At 38.6% G+C, this 13168-nt stretch overlaps 1 protein-coding gene across 6 annotated transcripts in view; it reads left to right on the top strand.

Annotated features, from left to right (window-relative positions):
• Positions 1 to 13168, top strand: part of DZIP1 (DAZ interacting zinc finger protein 1) — a 63699-nt gene that overhangs the window by 47184 nt on the left and 3347 nt on the right. For 3 of the 6 annotated variants that reach the window (XM_037743900.1, XM_017543567.1, XM_037743898.1), the window contains 8 exons: positions 3470 to 3609; positions 6733 to 6895; positions 7247 to 7376; positions 7975 to 8028; positions 9773 to 9840; positions 9940 to 10062; positions 11433 to 11563; positions 12655 to 12987. In XM_037743900.1, coding sequence (XP_037599828.1) covers positions 3470 to 3609; positions 6733 to 6895; positions 7247 to 7376; positions 7975 to 8028; positions 9773 to 9840; positions 9940 to 10062; positions 11433 to 11563; positions 12655 to 12918 — 1073 coding nt within the window. In that variant the 3' untranslated portion in view covers positions 12919 to 12987. Of the gene's footprint in view, positions 1 to 3469; positions 3610 to 6732; positions 6896 to 7246; positions 7377 to 7974; positions 8029 to 9772; positions 9841 to 9939; positions 10063 to 11432; positions 11564 to 12654; positions 12988 to 13168 lie in introns of those variants that run through there. The other 3 variants (XM_017543568.1, XM_037743899.1, XM_037743901.1) reach the window with 3 other exon arrangements.

The following is a 13168-nucleotide window of genomic DNA, read 5'->3' as shown; positions in this document are numbered from 1 at the left end:
ACCCTATTTGAGCTCTGAATAATGACACATTATTTTGCTTGCAAGTAACATGCTTCCTCTCTGCTACATACATATCATTTACTAATGTTCAAGACATAAAATCCCATATTCTTTGAAGAATCTGTGAAACGTGTCCGGAGGTTCATAGAAAAGATCACATAATCTCAAAACTGGAACTTCAGGTCATGTAGTTCATACGCCTTTTAAAAACGACTCAGTGAGAGTTCCTATAGGCATCGTGATTGTCCACCATCACCCAGAGTAGTCTTCTAACTTCTACTTCCAGATTTCACTCACTGCATCCCTCTGCCTGTGTTTTTAAAGTTCTTCCATTCAATGTAGGATGGTAGTTTGGAATCACTGACAGCAAACACCACCATTGGCTGCTGCCACATTTAGGAGGGTGGACTGGAAAAGAAAATAATCCTTGCCACGCTGCATGTGTTCAGCTCTGGTGGTAGACGGGAGAGTGCCGAGGACCATGGAAAACACCCCAGGGTCCATGTGCACCGCAGCAGAAACCTTCTAGCACTTCCTTCTAGCACCTCTATGGAGGTGCATACTGGCAGCAGATTAATTGCCATCAATAAATTCCTTAGCTTGTGCTAACATTTTGCAGATAAGTGCCTGTGAAGCTAAATGTTGGCAGTAATTTGCAAAAACACTGTGGCTTTTACTAAGAAGTAACTCACACATGCATATTTCTGTGTACCTGCTGTTTACAGTTGTGCAGAGGCATATTGATCTTGCTGTTTTATAGATACTAGAAGGTGAGGGCCAGAAGGGATCTTAGAGACTGTTTTATTTTCCAGAAATGAAACATAGGGGGATTAAAAGCCTGCTTCAGGTTGTTGAGTTTAATTAGTGATAATATCCAGGTTTTCTTCTGTCCATAGTTTAGTGCAAAGAGCAAATGGAGAAAGGGAAACTGAGGTGGCCTCTACAGGACCAGCTAGATGACCTTTGGGGAAGTTACTCTGTGGCTGTTTCTAGTATCCTCATGTAAAAAATGAGGTGGTTCATTACCAGGTGATGGATAAAGTCCCTTCCAACTCAGAAATTCAGGGATTTTTAAAAATCATTTGCTTTGTGCTACAATTATTTGTTTACCATAAATGGGATGTTGTATGTCTGATAAAGCTGATCGCATGAACGTACGATTGTGCATTAGCCTGGCCATCAGCTTGCTTGTGTTTTAAAATTTGTATTTCAAGGAAATGCTACTCTTTAGAAAGTTTTGTCTTGGTCTTGGTGAGCAATATGTGCTTTAACGAAAATCTTCAGCTGTGGTTGATTTTCAAGTGATTCATTCCACTTCCACATAAAAATTTATTTTATTTTTCCCTGCCTACTCTACATTCTTTCTCTTGCTTCCATTGGCCAGTCCCAGCCCTGTAAGAATCTTTACCAAGGGTGCTCTAAATTCATAAATGGTTTCATTCATAAATGGTTTCCCAAAGCAAGCACCAGTATATAAGGTGAATTTGAGGACAGAGGGAAATGTGCAATCTGCTGTAATCTGGGGGAGCTCAGTCACCAAAATGCACCTGTCATCAGAGTTGAGGGTGATCACAGACACATCAGCAAATGAATTTAACAACTAACGGCAAAGGCTTTACAGCTCTTCTAACTGTGGCCAGGTCATTCCAGGCATCGCTTACCCCTGTATGTGGCCCCAAGACCCAGAGGAAACAGGGCCCAGAGCCTCTCTTTAGGTGATGCTTCCGTGTACATCCTTTGTTATCTGAGATATTGGCCAAAAGATTCTTTGCATGATTGAGGTGGGGGGCATGTCTATTTCAATGGTAACACCAAGACTTCCAGGCTCTGTCTTCGAGCCTCTTTTTATTTTTCGCCCTAGACAGTTGCACACTTGATGGCCACCTATAAACCAAAGCAAGCGACATAGTGGCAACAGCTGTGATTTTGATGGATTGTCTGTTTGCAGAGGTGATTTTTTTGGTGGTTTCAGAACACTGGTGGTTAAACAGCAGCATGAATGCTGAGAATGTAAAATTTAAGATTAGTTGTGACTTTTAACATCAATTATGTGCAGTTTTATCACTTCAGGTTAGCAAGCTGCAATAGGAAAATGTAGAAAACTGTTTTTGTGCAGGATTTTTTTCTTCTATTTAATGCACAAAAAAAGTTATTTGACTAATTTTGTTTCCAATAAAACTGTCTATTCATGTAATAGAAATATTTTTTAATGTGGGATTTGAACTGGTGTTTAAAAAACATATTAAACAAAAAGGGATTTTGTTCAAGATCTCCTGCAAATCCAGGTACTATGGGTATTAAGAATCCTATCTGCTGAGATGGGTGAGGCAGTGAGGGAGATTCTGTCAGGTGGCCTGGAGCCCCACACCTAGGAGATGGTATTTGATGCCACCTTAGTGGGCAAAACGCCCGTTAGGATGTTAGATTCCAAAATGATTGTATAGTTGTCACTTTTCTCCCAGATCAGGCTTTCGACACTCAGTAAGGGTCTGACCTGCCAAACATTGCATCTCTTTAATTAAGTCTTTAGTTCCTTTGAACATAAAGACTCAGATTTTCAAAGGTCATGCCATCATTCTTCTTCAAACTCTTTAGAGCTTGACATTTTTTTTAGTGGGGAATAAAAGAGGGATGGCGATGAGGTGCAAAGAGTATGGCCTGTTGTGTTTGGTTTCTTTCTTTTTAATCGTAGGTTATTTAATACACTTTTGCTAAGACTTTTGTTACCCTTTTTCATTTTGGTAAATATTTTAAGGGGGATAATGAATTTCACATCTTGAAATTTTATATGTACTTAGCTTCTAGTAAACTAAGAAAGTTTGAAAATTTTTTTATATTTAAAATAAATTGAAATGGGGTCTCATGGCTAATGCCCTTTTTGGCCTTAGCCCACCTGCACCCAGGTGAATAAAAAAAACATGAAATGGGGTCTCACTATGTTGCCCAGGCTAATGTCAAACTCCTGGGTTCAAGTGATCCACTCACCTTAGCCCCTCAAAGTGCTGGGATTACAGGCATGAGCCACTGAGCCCAGCCAAAAACTTTTAATTATTTAAAGTAAACTGGGTTTTTTCTTCATAAAATGACACGTAAATTCTAACTGAGTGAGCTTATGGATGAATTTTTCAGGAAATAGTGATATAATTCTAGTGATAAAACATTAAACTTCTAAATAAATTTTTTCCATCATGCTTCTATAGATACATATATATCTCTAGTGGTAATCTGATTAAGCGATCCAGAGTCTTTAAAAATACTGAAGTTTTGAAGCAGACATAAAATAGTTTTAAAAAGCTACATAGCTTAAGCATTCTGTATTGCTCTGAGTCACTAAGATATCCAAAAACTTTAAAATATCACAAATGCTTGCTGCTTAAAAGCTGTGCTTTGCCATTTTCTGCTTAGAGATTTGATGTATTTGCTTAATTCTTTTTTTTTTTTTTAACACATTTTAAAAACCTTATTTCAGGAAGGGAAAATGAACAGAAATTAAATAACAAAACACATTTAAGGAAAGCTTTGAAGAGTAACTCCTCCCTCACTAAGGAACTAAGAACAATGGTGGAGCAGAACTTGATGGAGAAACTGGAAACCTTGGGGATTGATGCAGTACGTTCATTCAGTTTTGGAATATTTGTTAGTTTTGCTATATTTTGTTTTCTAAGTTAGAAATGATCAGAGGAGAGAAGAGAGCACATCAATTCTGTTCATGTTTGGAGACCAGAGGCTAATGTGACCTACTTTATTTATTAAATGCTTGGATAGCATTCACTGAGTGCCTGGCACACTTCTAAGACCTTAACAAATATTAACTCATTTAAACATAGAAACAAATCTCTGAAATAAATGACATTATTATCTTGACAGTTTACAGAAAAGGTAAGTAACATGATTAATGTCACACAGCTAGTAATGAAGGAGCCAGGGTTTGTATCTAGGCAGTCACAGTGCTACTTACTTTCTGATATTAACCTCAAATCATTGCCTATTACAAAATCAGTACTTCATTAATACATGTTGAATGAATGGACGAATGGATTGTACTTCATATTGTTGCCAGATTGAATAATTTTGTTATATCATACAGACTTTTTGCTTTTTATATTTTTTCTTAACATACATAAAGACATAAATCTTAATTGAATAACTTCATTAGTTTATATGTATATAATAGTCCATCTACATATGCATATATACACATGTATGTATATGTGCAAACCTTGTGAGCACATATGCATGCATGGGCACACACACGTGGATATATAGTGTATGTGTGCATGTAGATACATGTATGTATCTGTGTGTATGCAGATATCTGTGTATGTGTGTACACATTTGTGTCTATGTATGTATATAGATGTTCATGTGGTTTTCAGATGTATGTGTATATATGGCTATATCTGTGGGTATACATGTTTGTATACTTTTATGTATATATGTGGATTTGTATGTACACACTTGTGTGTGTATGATCTATAACCAGCACCCAGATGATGAGACTGAAAATTTCCAACATTCTGGAAGACCCTGTTTTACATTCTCCTAGTCAATATCACCCCCTTCTTCTCAATTGGAGGTAAACGGTATTCTGACATAGTTTTGCTTGTTCTTGAACCTCATAAAAGTGGAGTCATACACTGTGTAATATTTTATATCTTCTTTCGCTTATATTTTATCTATATGATTCATGCCTGTTGTTTCATGTCACAGTAGTTTGTTCTTTGTTTATTGCCTTATAGCGTTCTATTGTGTGATTACACTGCAGTTTATCTCTTCCCTGCTGATGGACATTTGTCTTTCTATTTGGGGGCTCTTCTTGGCTATTAATTCTTGTACATGTCTTTTGGTGAACATGGGCATTTGTTTTTCTTGAATACATATCTAGGGATGAAATTACTGGGTCAAAGTGTAGGCATATGTTTAGTATAGTAGGTGCTGTCATAGTTTTCCAAGTCTTTGTACCAGCTCACACTGTCCCTAACAGTGTTTGAGAGTTCAGTTGCTCCACATCTTTTATCAACTCAGTCTTTTAAATTTCCACATAGACCCTTTTTAGGTGGGTTTTGACCACCCTTTGGCAGTAGAAATCAAAGACATTCATGGAATGTGTGAACCTGTGCAGATTGTTTCTTGAAATTGTAGTTTTCCATGTTGCTTGTTTGCTAGTGGTTTTTGGGTTTTAATTTTAATTGGGACATTTTCTTTTATCCTAAGATTATTAAAATGTTCTCTTGGGTTTTTTTTCCTAATGCTTGGAGAGGTTTTCCTGTTTTTTTGTTTGTTTTGTTTTGTCTTATTTTGTTTTTGTCTATGTGAGCTTTAAAAATGAGGTTTTAAAACAGCGATTTGGAGAGCTGACTTAATTTCCAGTTGGATCAGGTGTCCCAGTATCATTTGTTGCATAATCCATTTATTTAAAAGGATACTTTTGTCATAGAGGAAATCCCTATATATATATTTGGATTGGTTTTGGACTTTCAAATGTTTTACCTTGTTTTTTTGTGTGTTCCTTTACCCACATCATACTAATTTAATTATTGTAGCTTTTTCCTGTATTTGATATCTTGTATAGGCCATGCCTTCTTCATTGGTCTTCTTATTTCAAAAATTTATTGGTAATTCTTCCATATTTTGTTTTCCAATGAACTTTAGGAATAACTATTCAACTCCCAGAATAACCCTTGTTGGGATTTTAATTGAAATTGCTTTAAATTTGATATATTAAGTAGGAAGGATTGACATTTGTACAGTATTAGATCTTACCCTCCAGCTACATGGTATAGAAAGACAGGCATGAGACAAATGATTGTACAGACAAATGGGAGATCTCTAATGATAGACTGTATGAAATGAAATAAAGGAAAAGTAGAGGAGGGGCTTGACTGAATAATTGAGGTCAGAAAAAACTTCTTCTTGGGGGTGGTACTTTGTCTGATGATGGAGATTTCTGTCCTGGGCAACTGGGTGGGTGGTGGGGCTACTCCCTCGGACTGGGAAGGAAGGCTGAGGGAAGCAAGGGGGATGAGGACAAAGATGGTAGGTAGGTGTGTGTGTGAGTTGAAATATCCCTTCAACTAGTTATCTTTTGTCTAGATTCTCATCAAATCTAAGTGACATTTCTCAAATTGTCTCTTTAATTATGCTATTTTCATAGTTGAAAATCACCTCTGATGACTTACTCTTCCTTGTAAAATAACCTTTCAGCCTTCTGGGTTGGCATGCAGTCTCTTCTGCTGGTTTCATCACCCAGGTCTTTGTAAGCATTAGCCTGTGGGACATGCCTTGCCTGTTTCTGCCTTGACACCTTCCTTTCTCACAGGTGTCCCTACCCCAAGCCTGCCCATCTGGAAATTTCTCCTTGTTTTTACTTGTTTGAGTCTACCTGTCCTTCAGGCCACAGCTCAGCCTCCCCTTTTAGCCTTCTTTGGCCACTGGGGCCATTGCTGGCCTCTCTCCCTCGAGTTCTTCTAGCCTTTGTAGACTCATTTGGTCCTTATGACATACATCCTTGGTGGTCAGCCATTCACAAACATGCACATGCCTCATGTGCCCCACTGAACTCATGGCCCCTTTGGGGCCAGGACAGTCTACTTATTGGGGAACTCTCACCCTCTACACATAGCTGGAGCATTGTAAGGATGGATTGAAATGTTGGCACAGTTAATGCTGATATATGTCCATGAAATGAAACTTCCCAGGCTAATTGGCCAACTTAACATCTTATTCCTTCAGGATATACACGGTATTTCAAGTGATCAATTGCATAGAGTACTAAAAAGTGTGGAATCAGAAAGACGTAAGCAAGAAAGAGAAATACCTAACTTTCATCAAGTTCGACAATTCCTTGAACACCAAGTTAGCTGTAAAATTGAGGAGAAAGCACTGCTGTCTTCAGGTAAGCTTGTTACTCATTGCAAATGGGAGCTTAACTGAACAACTTTTTCTTTTATTCTTCTTTTTTCACCACAAGATATCATTAAACAAATTATTATAATTTTAAATGGTTAACAAACTTTGCCACTTCATTGGCAACTCTCTTATTGTTTGTACTATTAAATGCTGGGTCTTGGATTTTGTTTGTACAGTAAAAACAAAACGAAGCAACAACCCTAGAGTCTGGCTTTAAACCCCATAGATGGGATTTTTCATTTCCATGGCAGCATTGGGGGTATTATACCATTTACCTTTGCTTTTCACTTGCTGATCATAAAGGTAATGGAGACTCATGAATGACACTATATTCCAGATAAGTACATTGTTTCTCAAATGGATAACCTTTCAACTGGAGAAGTACCCAAAATGATACAACTTCCTCCCAAAAACAGACAACTGATTAGACAAAGAGCTGTTTCTACTGATAGGACATCTATTTCAAAGTGAGTATTTCAGCCCTGAGATTTATTTTATCAATGTTTGTCTTAGCTCAGGCTGCTTTAACAAAATACCACAGACTGGGTGGCTTAACAGAAATTTACTTTCTCCTCATTTTGGAGGCTGAAAGTCCAAGATTAGTATGCCAGTATAGTCAGGCTCTGGTGAAGGCTGTCTTTCTGCCTTGCAGATGACTGCCTTCTTGCCATGCTTTCAGATGGTGGAGATACAGCAAGCTCTGGTCTCACTTCCTCTTCTTATAAGGCATCAATCCCATCATGGGGACCCCATCCTCATGACCTTATCTAAGCTTAATCACCTCCCAAAGGTCCCCCAGATACTATCATCCTGTGGGTCAGATCTTCAGCATATGAATTTGGAGAAGGGGTGGGGACAGATACATTAAGTCCATAACAGTGTTTGGTCCAACAGAGAATCACACTTGTCATTCCTACCAGTCTCTTGTTGACACTAGGAGAGTTTTGTTGCTGCTCTCCCTCATTAATATGTGTTAAAAGCAAAAATCACCAGTTCCATAGAAATGTATGTTAAATTATATTATTAACTTGTGCGATGTAGAAATATTTTTCTGTTGTTTTTTAGAATTAAGAAAAATATCATGGAAGATCATTTTCCCAGAAAGTCTTCAACTATCACGTGAGTACTGACAGGGATAAGAGGGTCATTTAAAAAATACTTTTCACTGAACGTTCCTTTCATTTTAAAGTAGTATGCTCATTGTTGTTGACTGAAGCCATAATTATTTAATATCATAATTTGTTATTCCTTTGTGATATGTTATTTGTGACATGTCTTTGTTTCTTTATCGGTTATTACGTAAGTCAATAGTCCTTAACCACACTGTGGACTCATTAAGAAAAGGGACACCTTCGGCTGGGCGCGGTGGCTCAAGCCTGTAATCCCAGCACTTTGGGAGGCCAAGGCGGGTGGATCACGAGGTCAAGAGATCAAGACCATCTTGGTTAACATGGTGAAACCCCGTCTCTACTAAAACTACAAAAAATTAGCTGGGCATGGTGGTGCATGCCTGTAATCCCAGCTACTCAGGAGGCTGAGGCAGGAGAATTGCCTGAACCCAGGAGGCGGAGGTTGCGGTGAGCCGAGATCGCGCCATTGCACTACAGCCTGGGTAACAAGAGCGAAACTCTGTCTCAAAAAAAAAAAAAAAAAAAAAAAAAAGAAAAGGGACACCTGAGTCATTCTTATAGCCACTCCCCCCACCCACAATGTTGAGTAATTTCTCAATAAGCACATTTAAATTAAATGTTGAGTGTTGAGTTTTTATGGCTAGATCCGTGACAGTGTAAGTTTGTTTTAAATGTAATAATTTAGTGTCCTAGCTTTTTGTGGAATAATGACCCTAGTAAAGGGTCATTATTAGTTTCTCTTAGGATTCTAAAAACCCTAACCCAATTGCTCCGATTTAGTTGACTGCTGTTTTAAGCCTGTTTTCTTATCTGTAATATGGGATGTTTTAAGCCTCAATTTCCTTATCTGTAATGTGGAATAATGTTGCCTTTTTCACAAGAAAGTTCTTCAAATTAAATGAGAATTTATGTAGAGGGCTTGCTCAGTGCTTGGCACTTGTGGGCACTCAATAAATTGTAGGTATGTTGCTACTAATTATGAGTAAGACTAATTTTATCATAAATAATAATCACTGCCTTATTCTGGTGATATTGATGACATAAATATCTCTTCATTGAGGCACTCTGTAGTAGAGACAATAAGCAATGATTCACCCTTCAAAAGCACTTTTCTTATACATCTCATGGGAAGAGCATTATTTCTTTGGGTAGAGTGTGAATGAATCAACATGTGCAAGTCTGACATCTGGAATTTGGGTGCCCAATAAATATTATTTAAATGAATGAACACTGCCATGAACTTCTATTTCACTTTAAAATGGGGGTGATAATGCATGTGATGATACAAATGAGACTGTATGTAAAAGCTTTTTACAATAAGGTGCAGTATAAAAAAGCTGTAAGTAATGACACCATTTTAAAAGATGTAGTGGTTTTACTGAGGAATGTTTTTCTTTGAGAAATGTTTTTCTTAGGTGTGTGAAAACCAAAATTATGAAGAATATACACGTTTGGGTTTAGAGGAGACAGGCCCCAGCTTCAGCCCATTTTGATAAACATGCCCCGTGGCTGGCAGAGATCTGGGCGTGGGAGGACACCTCAGCCATGGGTGTAACGTCTGGCCTCGCAGCCATCTTGGCCGTGGCCACAGAGGCACTTGTGTTCACTGGAAATTACCTGAGAAAGTTGCCACCACTTTAATAGGCATAATATCAGAAATATCTCTTAATATCATAAATCCTAAGGCGTTAAGGAAACAGCGCCCCTGTCTCGGTGTTTGTTGATTTGTATAGGACCCCTCCCTTTAGTTCAGAGGAGGAACAGGAGGACGACGACCTCATCCGGGCATACGCATCCCCAGGCCCACTTCCTGTGCCGCCATACGCATCCCCAGGCTCACTTCCTGTGCCGCCATACGCATCCCCCGGCCCACTTCCTGTGCCGCCATACACATCCCCAGGCCCACTTCCTGTGCCGCCATCGCAAAGCAAGGGCAGCTGCGGGAAGAACACAGTCAAAAGTGACGCAGACGGGACCGAGGGAAGTGAAATCGAGTACACTGATGATTCTCTCAAGCCCACAGGTGAGCTGTCACCTTGGAAAACTCTCTGGAAACTTTATCTAGGACAGTGGTCCTCACCCGGTGCACCGACCATTGGGAGTCTGAGCTGGGAGGCTGTGCAAGGAATGGATGCCGTGGATCCCAAAGGCACCCACGGAAAATGGACAGGGCCTCGCAGCTGACCCACATTCCAGTTGAAGGAGAGGAAGGAGTTGGGGATGATACCTGGTGTATTAGTTTGCTAGGGCAGCTATAATAGTACCGTAAACTGTGTGGCTTAAGGAACAGAACCTTACTGCCTTACAGTTCTGGAGGCTGGAAGTGCAAGATCAAGGTGTTGGCTGGGCTGGGTCCTGTGAGGGCTGCAAGGGAGGGTCTGTTCCGTGTCTCTCCCCTTGGCTTGCCTTCTCCCTGTGCATCCTCACATCATCTTCCCTCTGCGTGCATCTCTGTCCAGATCTCCCGTTTGTGTAAGGACATTGGATTAGGGCCCACCCTGATGACCTCACTTTACCCTGATCTCCTTTGCACAGGCCCTGCCTCCAAATAAGGTCACATTCTAAGGTATGGGGGTTAGGCCTTCAACATATGAATTTAGAGGGACACAATTCAACCCAGGACACTGGGTGACTATGAGAATGGCTGGTCTAGTACATTGTGCTGCCTCTTGGAGCTGGAATACTACTAAAGGAAGACAGGATCTTAGTTTGTCACTGCAGATGTTTACTGAAGAGAAGTAGAACTGATGGGTCATTATTTTTTTTAATTCTGCTTAATGCAATTTTTAAATTATGTATTTTAAACATAATAAATGTAATTTATTATGTTTAATATATTGTTAGATATAATTTATTGTGTATAATGTATATATGCCATGTATTTAGATAATGAGATAAAATATAATTAATTCATTTAAAAAGAATTCATGTTGTTTTTGAAGATACCCATATGAATATTGCACTCATGCATGTTATCTCACTGGAATTAATTTCTGACCACATACTTGAATGTGATCATCTTTCTTTGATTTAAAATGAAAACTTTAGGTCAGGCACAGTCACTCTAACCTGTAATCCCAGCACTTTGAGAGGCCGAGGCAGGAGGATTGCTTGAGCCCACTAAGACCAGCCTAGGCAACATTGCAAGACTCTGTCTCTATTTTTTTTAATTAAATAAAATGAAAACTTTATAGCTCATAGTCTCAAGGATTATGATTTTTTTAAGGATTGTGTTTAATTTTTTAACCCCAAAGTACATCAACTGATTTTATTTTAATAATGATTATTTGCAAAGCTTAGACTCTTTCAAAGTTTCCTATAAGGTTATTTTGGAACTGAAGATAGATGAAATTTTTAAATACTTCACTTGACTAATTTCTATTGATCTTATAGGAGCCTCCATTAAAACACCAACTGAAAAAGTTGAAAAGATGTTTTCACATCGCAAAAATGTGAATAAACCAGTTGGTGGAATTAATATTCCTGAGATGTTTATCAAAAAAGAAGAATTACAAGAACTAAAGGTGAAATCACTTTTACTTGCTAGATATACATAAATTTGTCTTTTGACAAATAACATCTTAATGATCACCCTTTTTGCAGTGAAATATAAAACAGATATGATAAAGCAGAGGTTGAGATTTTCAGCTTTCTTGTTCTCAGTATTGCATTTCTTTCCATTCCATAGACAGTCAGAGATATTGGAGTCAAAGATAACGGTAATAATATATAATAAGTATCACACTTTCCAGGTTTTCAAAATCTTGTCACACGTATTATTTGATTCTTTGCAGATATCAAATGGTTTCTACAAAGAGACTTGTGACTGGCCAGAATCTCGTGGGCCTTCAGATCTTCTCCACTACCCTAGCATGAGATCTTAGAAACTTTTTAGGATTTAGTCCCATTTGGGAGCTGAAGTGAGAGCTGAGCCCACACTCCTCTGTCTGCATTAGAGAAGTCCAAACATTTTCCCAGCTATTCTAACAGCCAGGAGGCAGGAAGTGTTTCTGTGGATGGAGCTCTCCCATTGTATTTCTGGGCACAGCTCATGTGTGTTGACTGGTCTTCCAGTCCGGGGCATTTTGTCAAATTACTTTTATTAGTTAATACTGTGTGTGTTACACAAGCCAAAAATGACAGAAAGTCCTGTGTCATTCAAGAGAGAGCCAATGCATCTTACTTTAGGAAGGGTATGGTAGAACTGTGTGCTCCTTTCGATTGGAGGCTATTTCTGCTGGCCTTGGTGTGATGCACCCGCAGTTAGATGTCATTATTATCACAGGTAAAAACTGAGAGCAGGCCTCACTCCTACTCCAGAGCACCCTGACTTTTAGAGTTTCATACCCCTACAGTGTATTTCTGGAATTTTCTACGTTCATGAATAGTAAAGTAGGAAACATATTTCCATGGCAGAAACGAAAAAGAGATGATTCAGATTTCAAAACACCAACTTCCAAATCCATTTCATTGCCCTGCAGAAATGACTAGATTTGGAAGTATTAATCATTCCCCACTTATGGTTCAGTGTTAGCTGCCCAGTCTAACCAACACAATGATTGAGGGGCACCGTTTTTTAAAGAAACATTAATTATTCTCCATGCCTTTCTTTTAGTGTGCAGATGTGGAGGATGAAGACTGGGACATATCATCCCTAGAGGAAGAGATATCTTTGGGGAAAAAATCTGGGAAAGAACAGAAGGAACTTCCACCTGTGAAAAATGAACCACATTTTCCTCATGTGCTAAATGCCTGGGGCGCATTTAATCCTAAGGGGCCAAAGGGAGAAGGTTCGATGCTTTCCCCTCTAACACAAGCTCAGTCCATTTTCTTATTAGTTGTGCTTCATCTTTATAAATATCTAATTAACTTATGCTAGTATATCATCAGACAAAAAAGAAAGGTGTCAATGCTTTATGTTATTTAAGTAAGGACTGGATATGTATAACTTACTGATTCATATATATTTACTTATTTTTATTTAATTGTAGGACTAATCTTTAGTCTTGAAATTTTTTAAAAAATTTTATTTTTATCCCAGCACTTTGGGAGGCCGAGGCGGGTGGATCACGAGGTCAAGAGATCGAGACCATCCTGGTCAACATGGTGAAACCCCGTCTCTACTAAAA

This window comes from Cebus imitator, unplaced genomic scaffold, assembly GCF_001604975.1.
Source record: "Cebus imitator isolate Cc_AM_T3 unplaced genomic scaffold, Cebus_imitator-1.0 Scaffold158, whole genome shotgun sequence".
Lineage (NCBI taxonomy): Eukaryota > Metazoa > Chordata > Mammalia > Primates > Cebidae > Cebus > Cebus imitator.
Note: the sequence above shows the minus strand (reverse complement) of the source record. Positions and strands in the feature narration are given on the sequence as shown.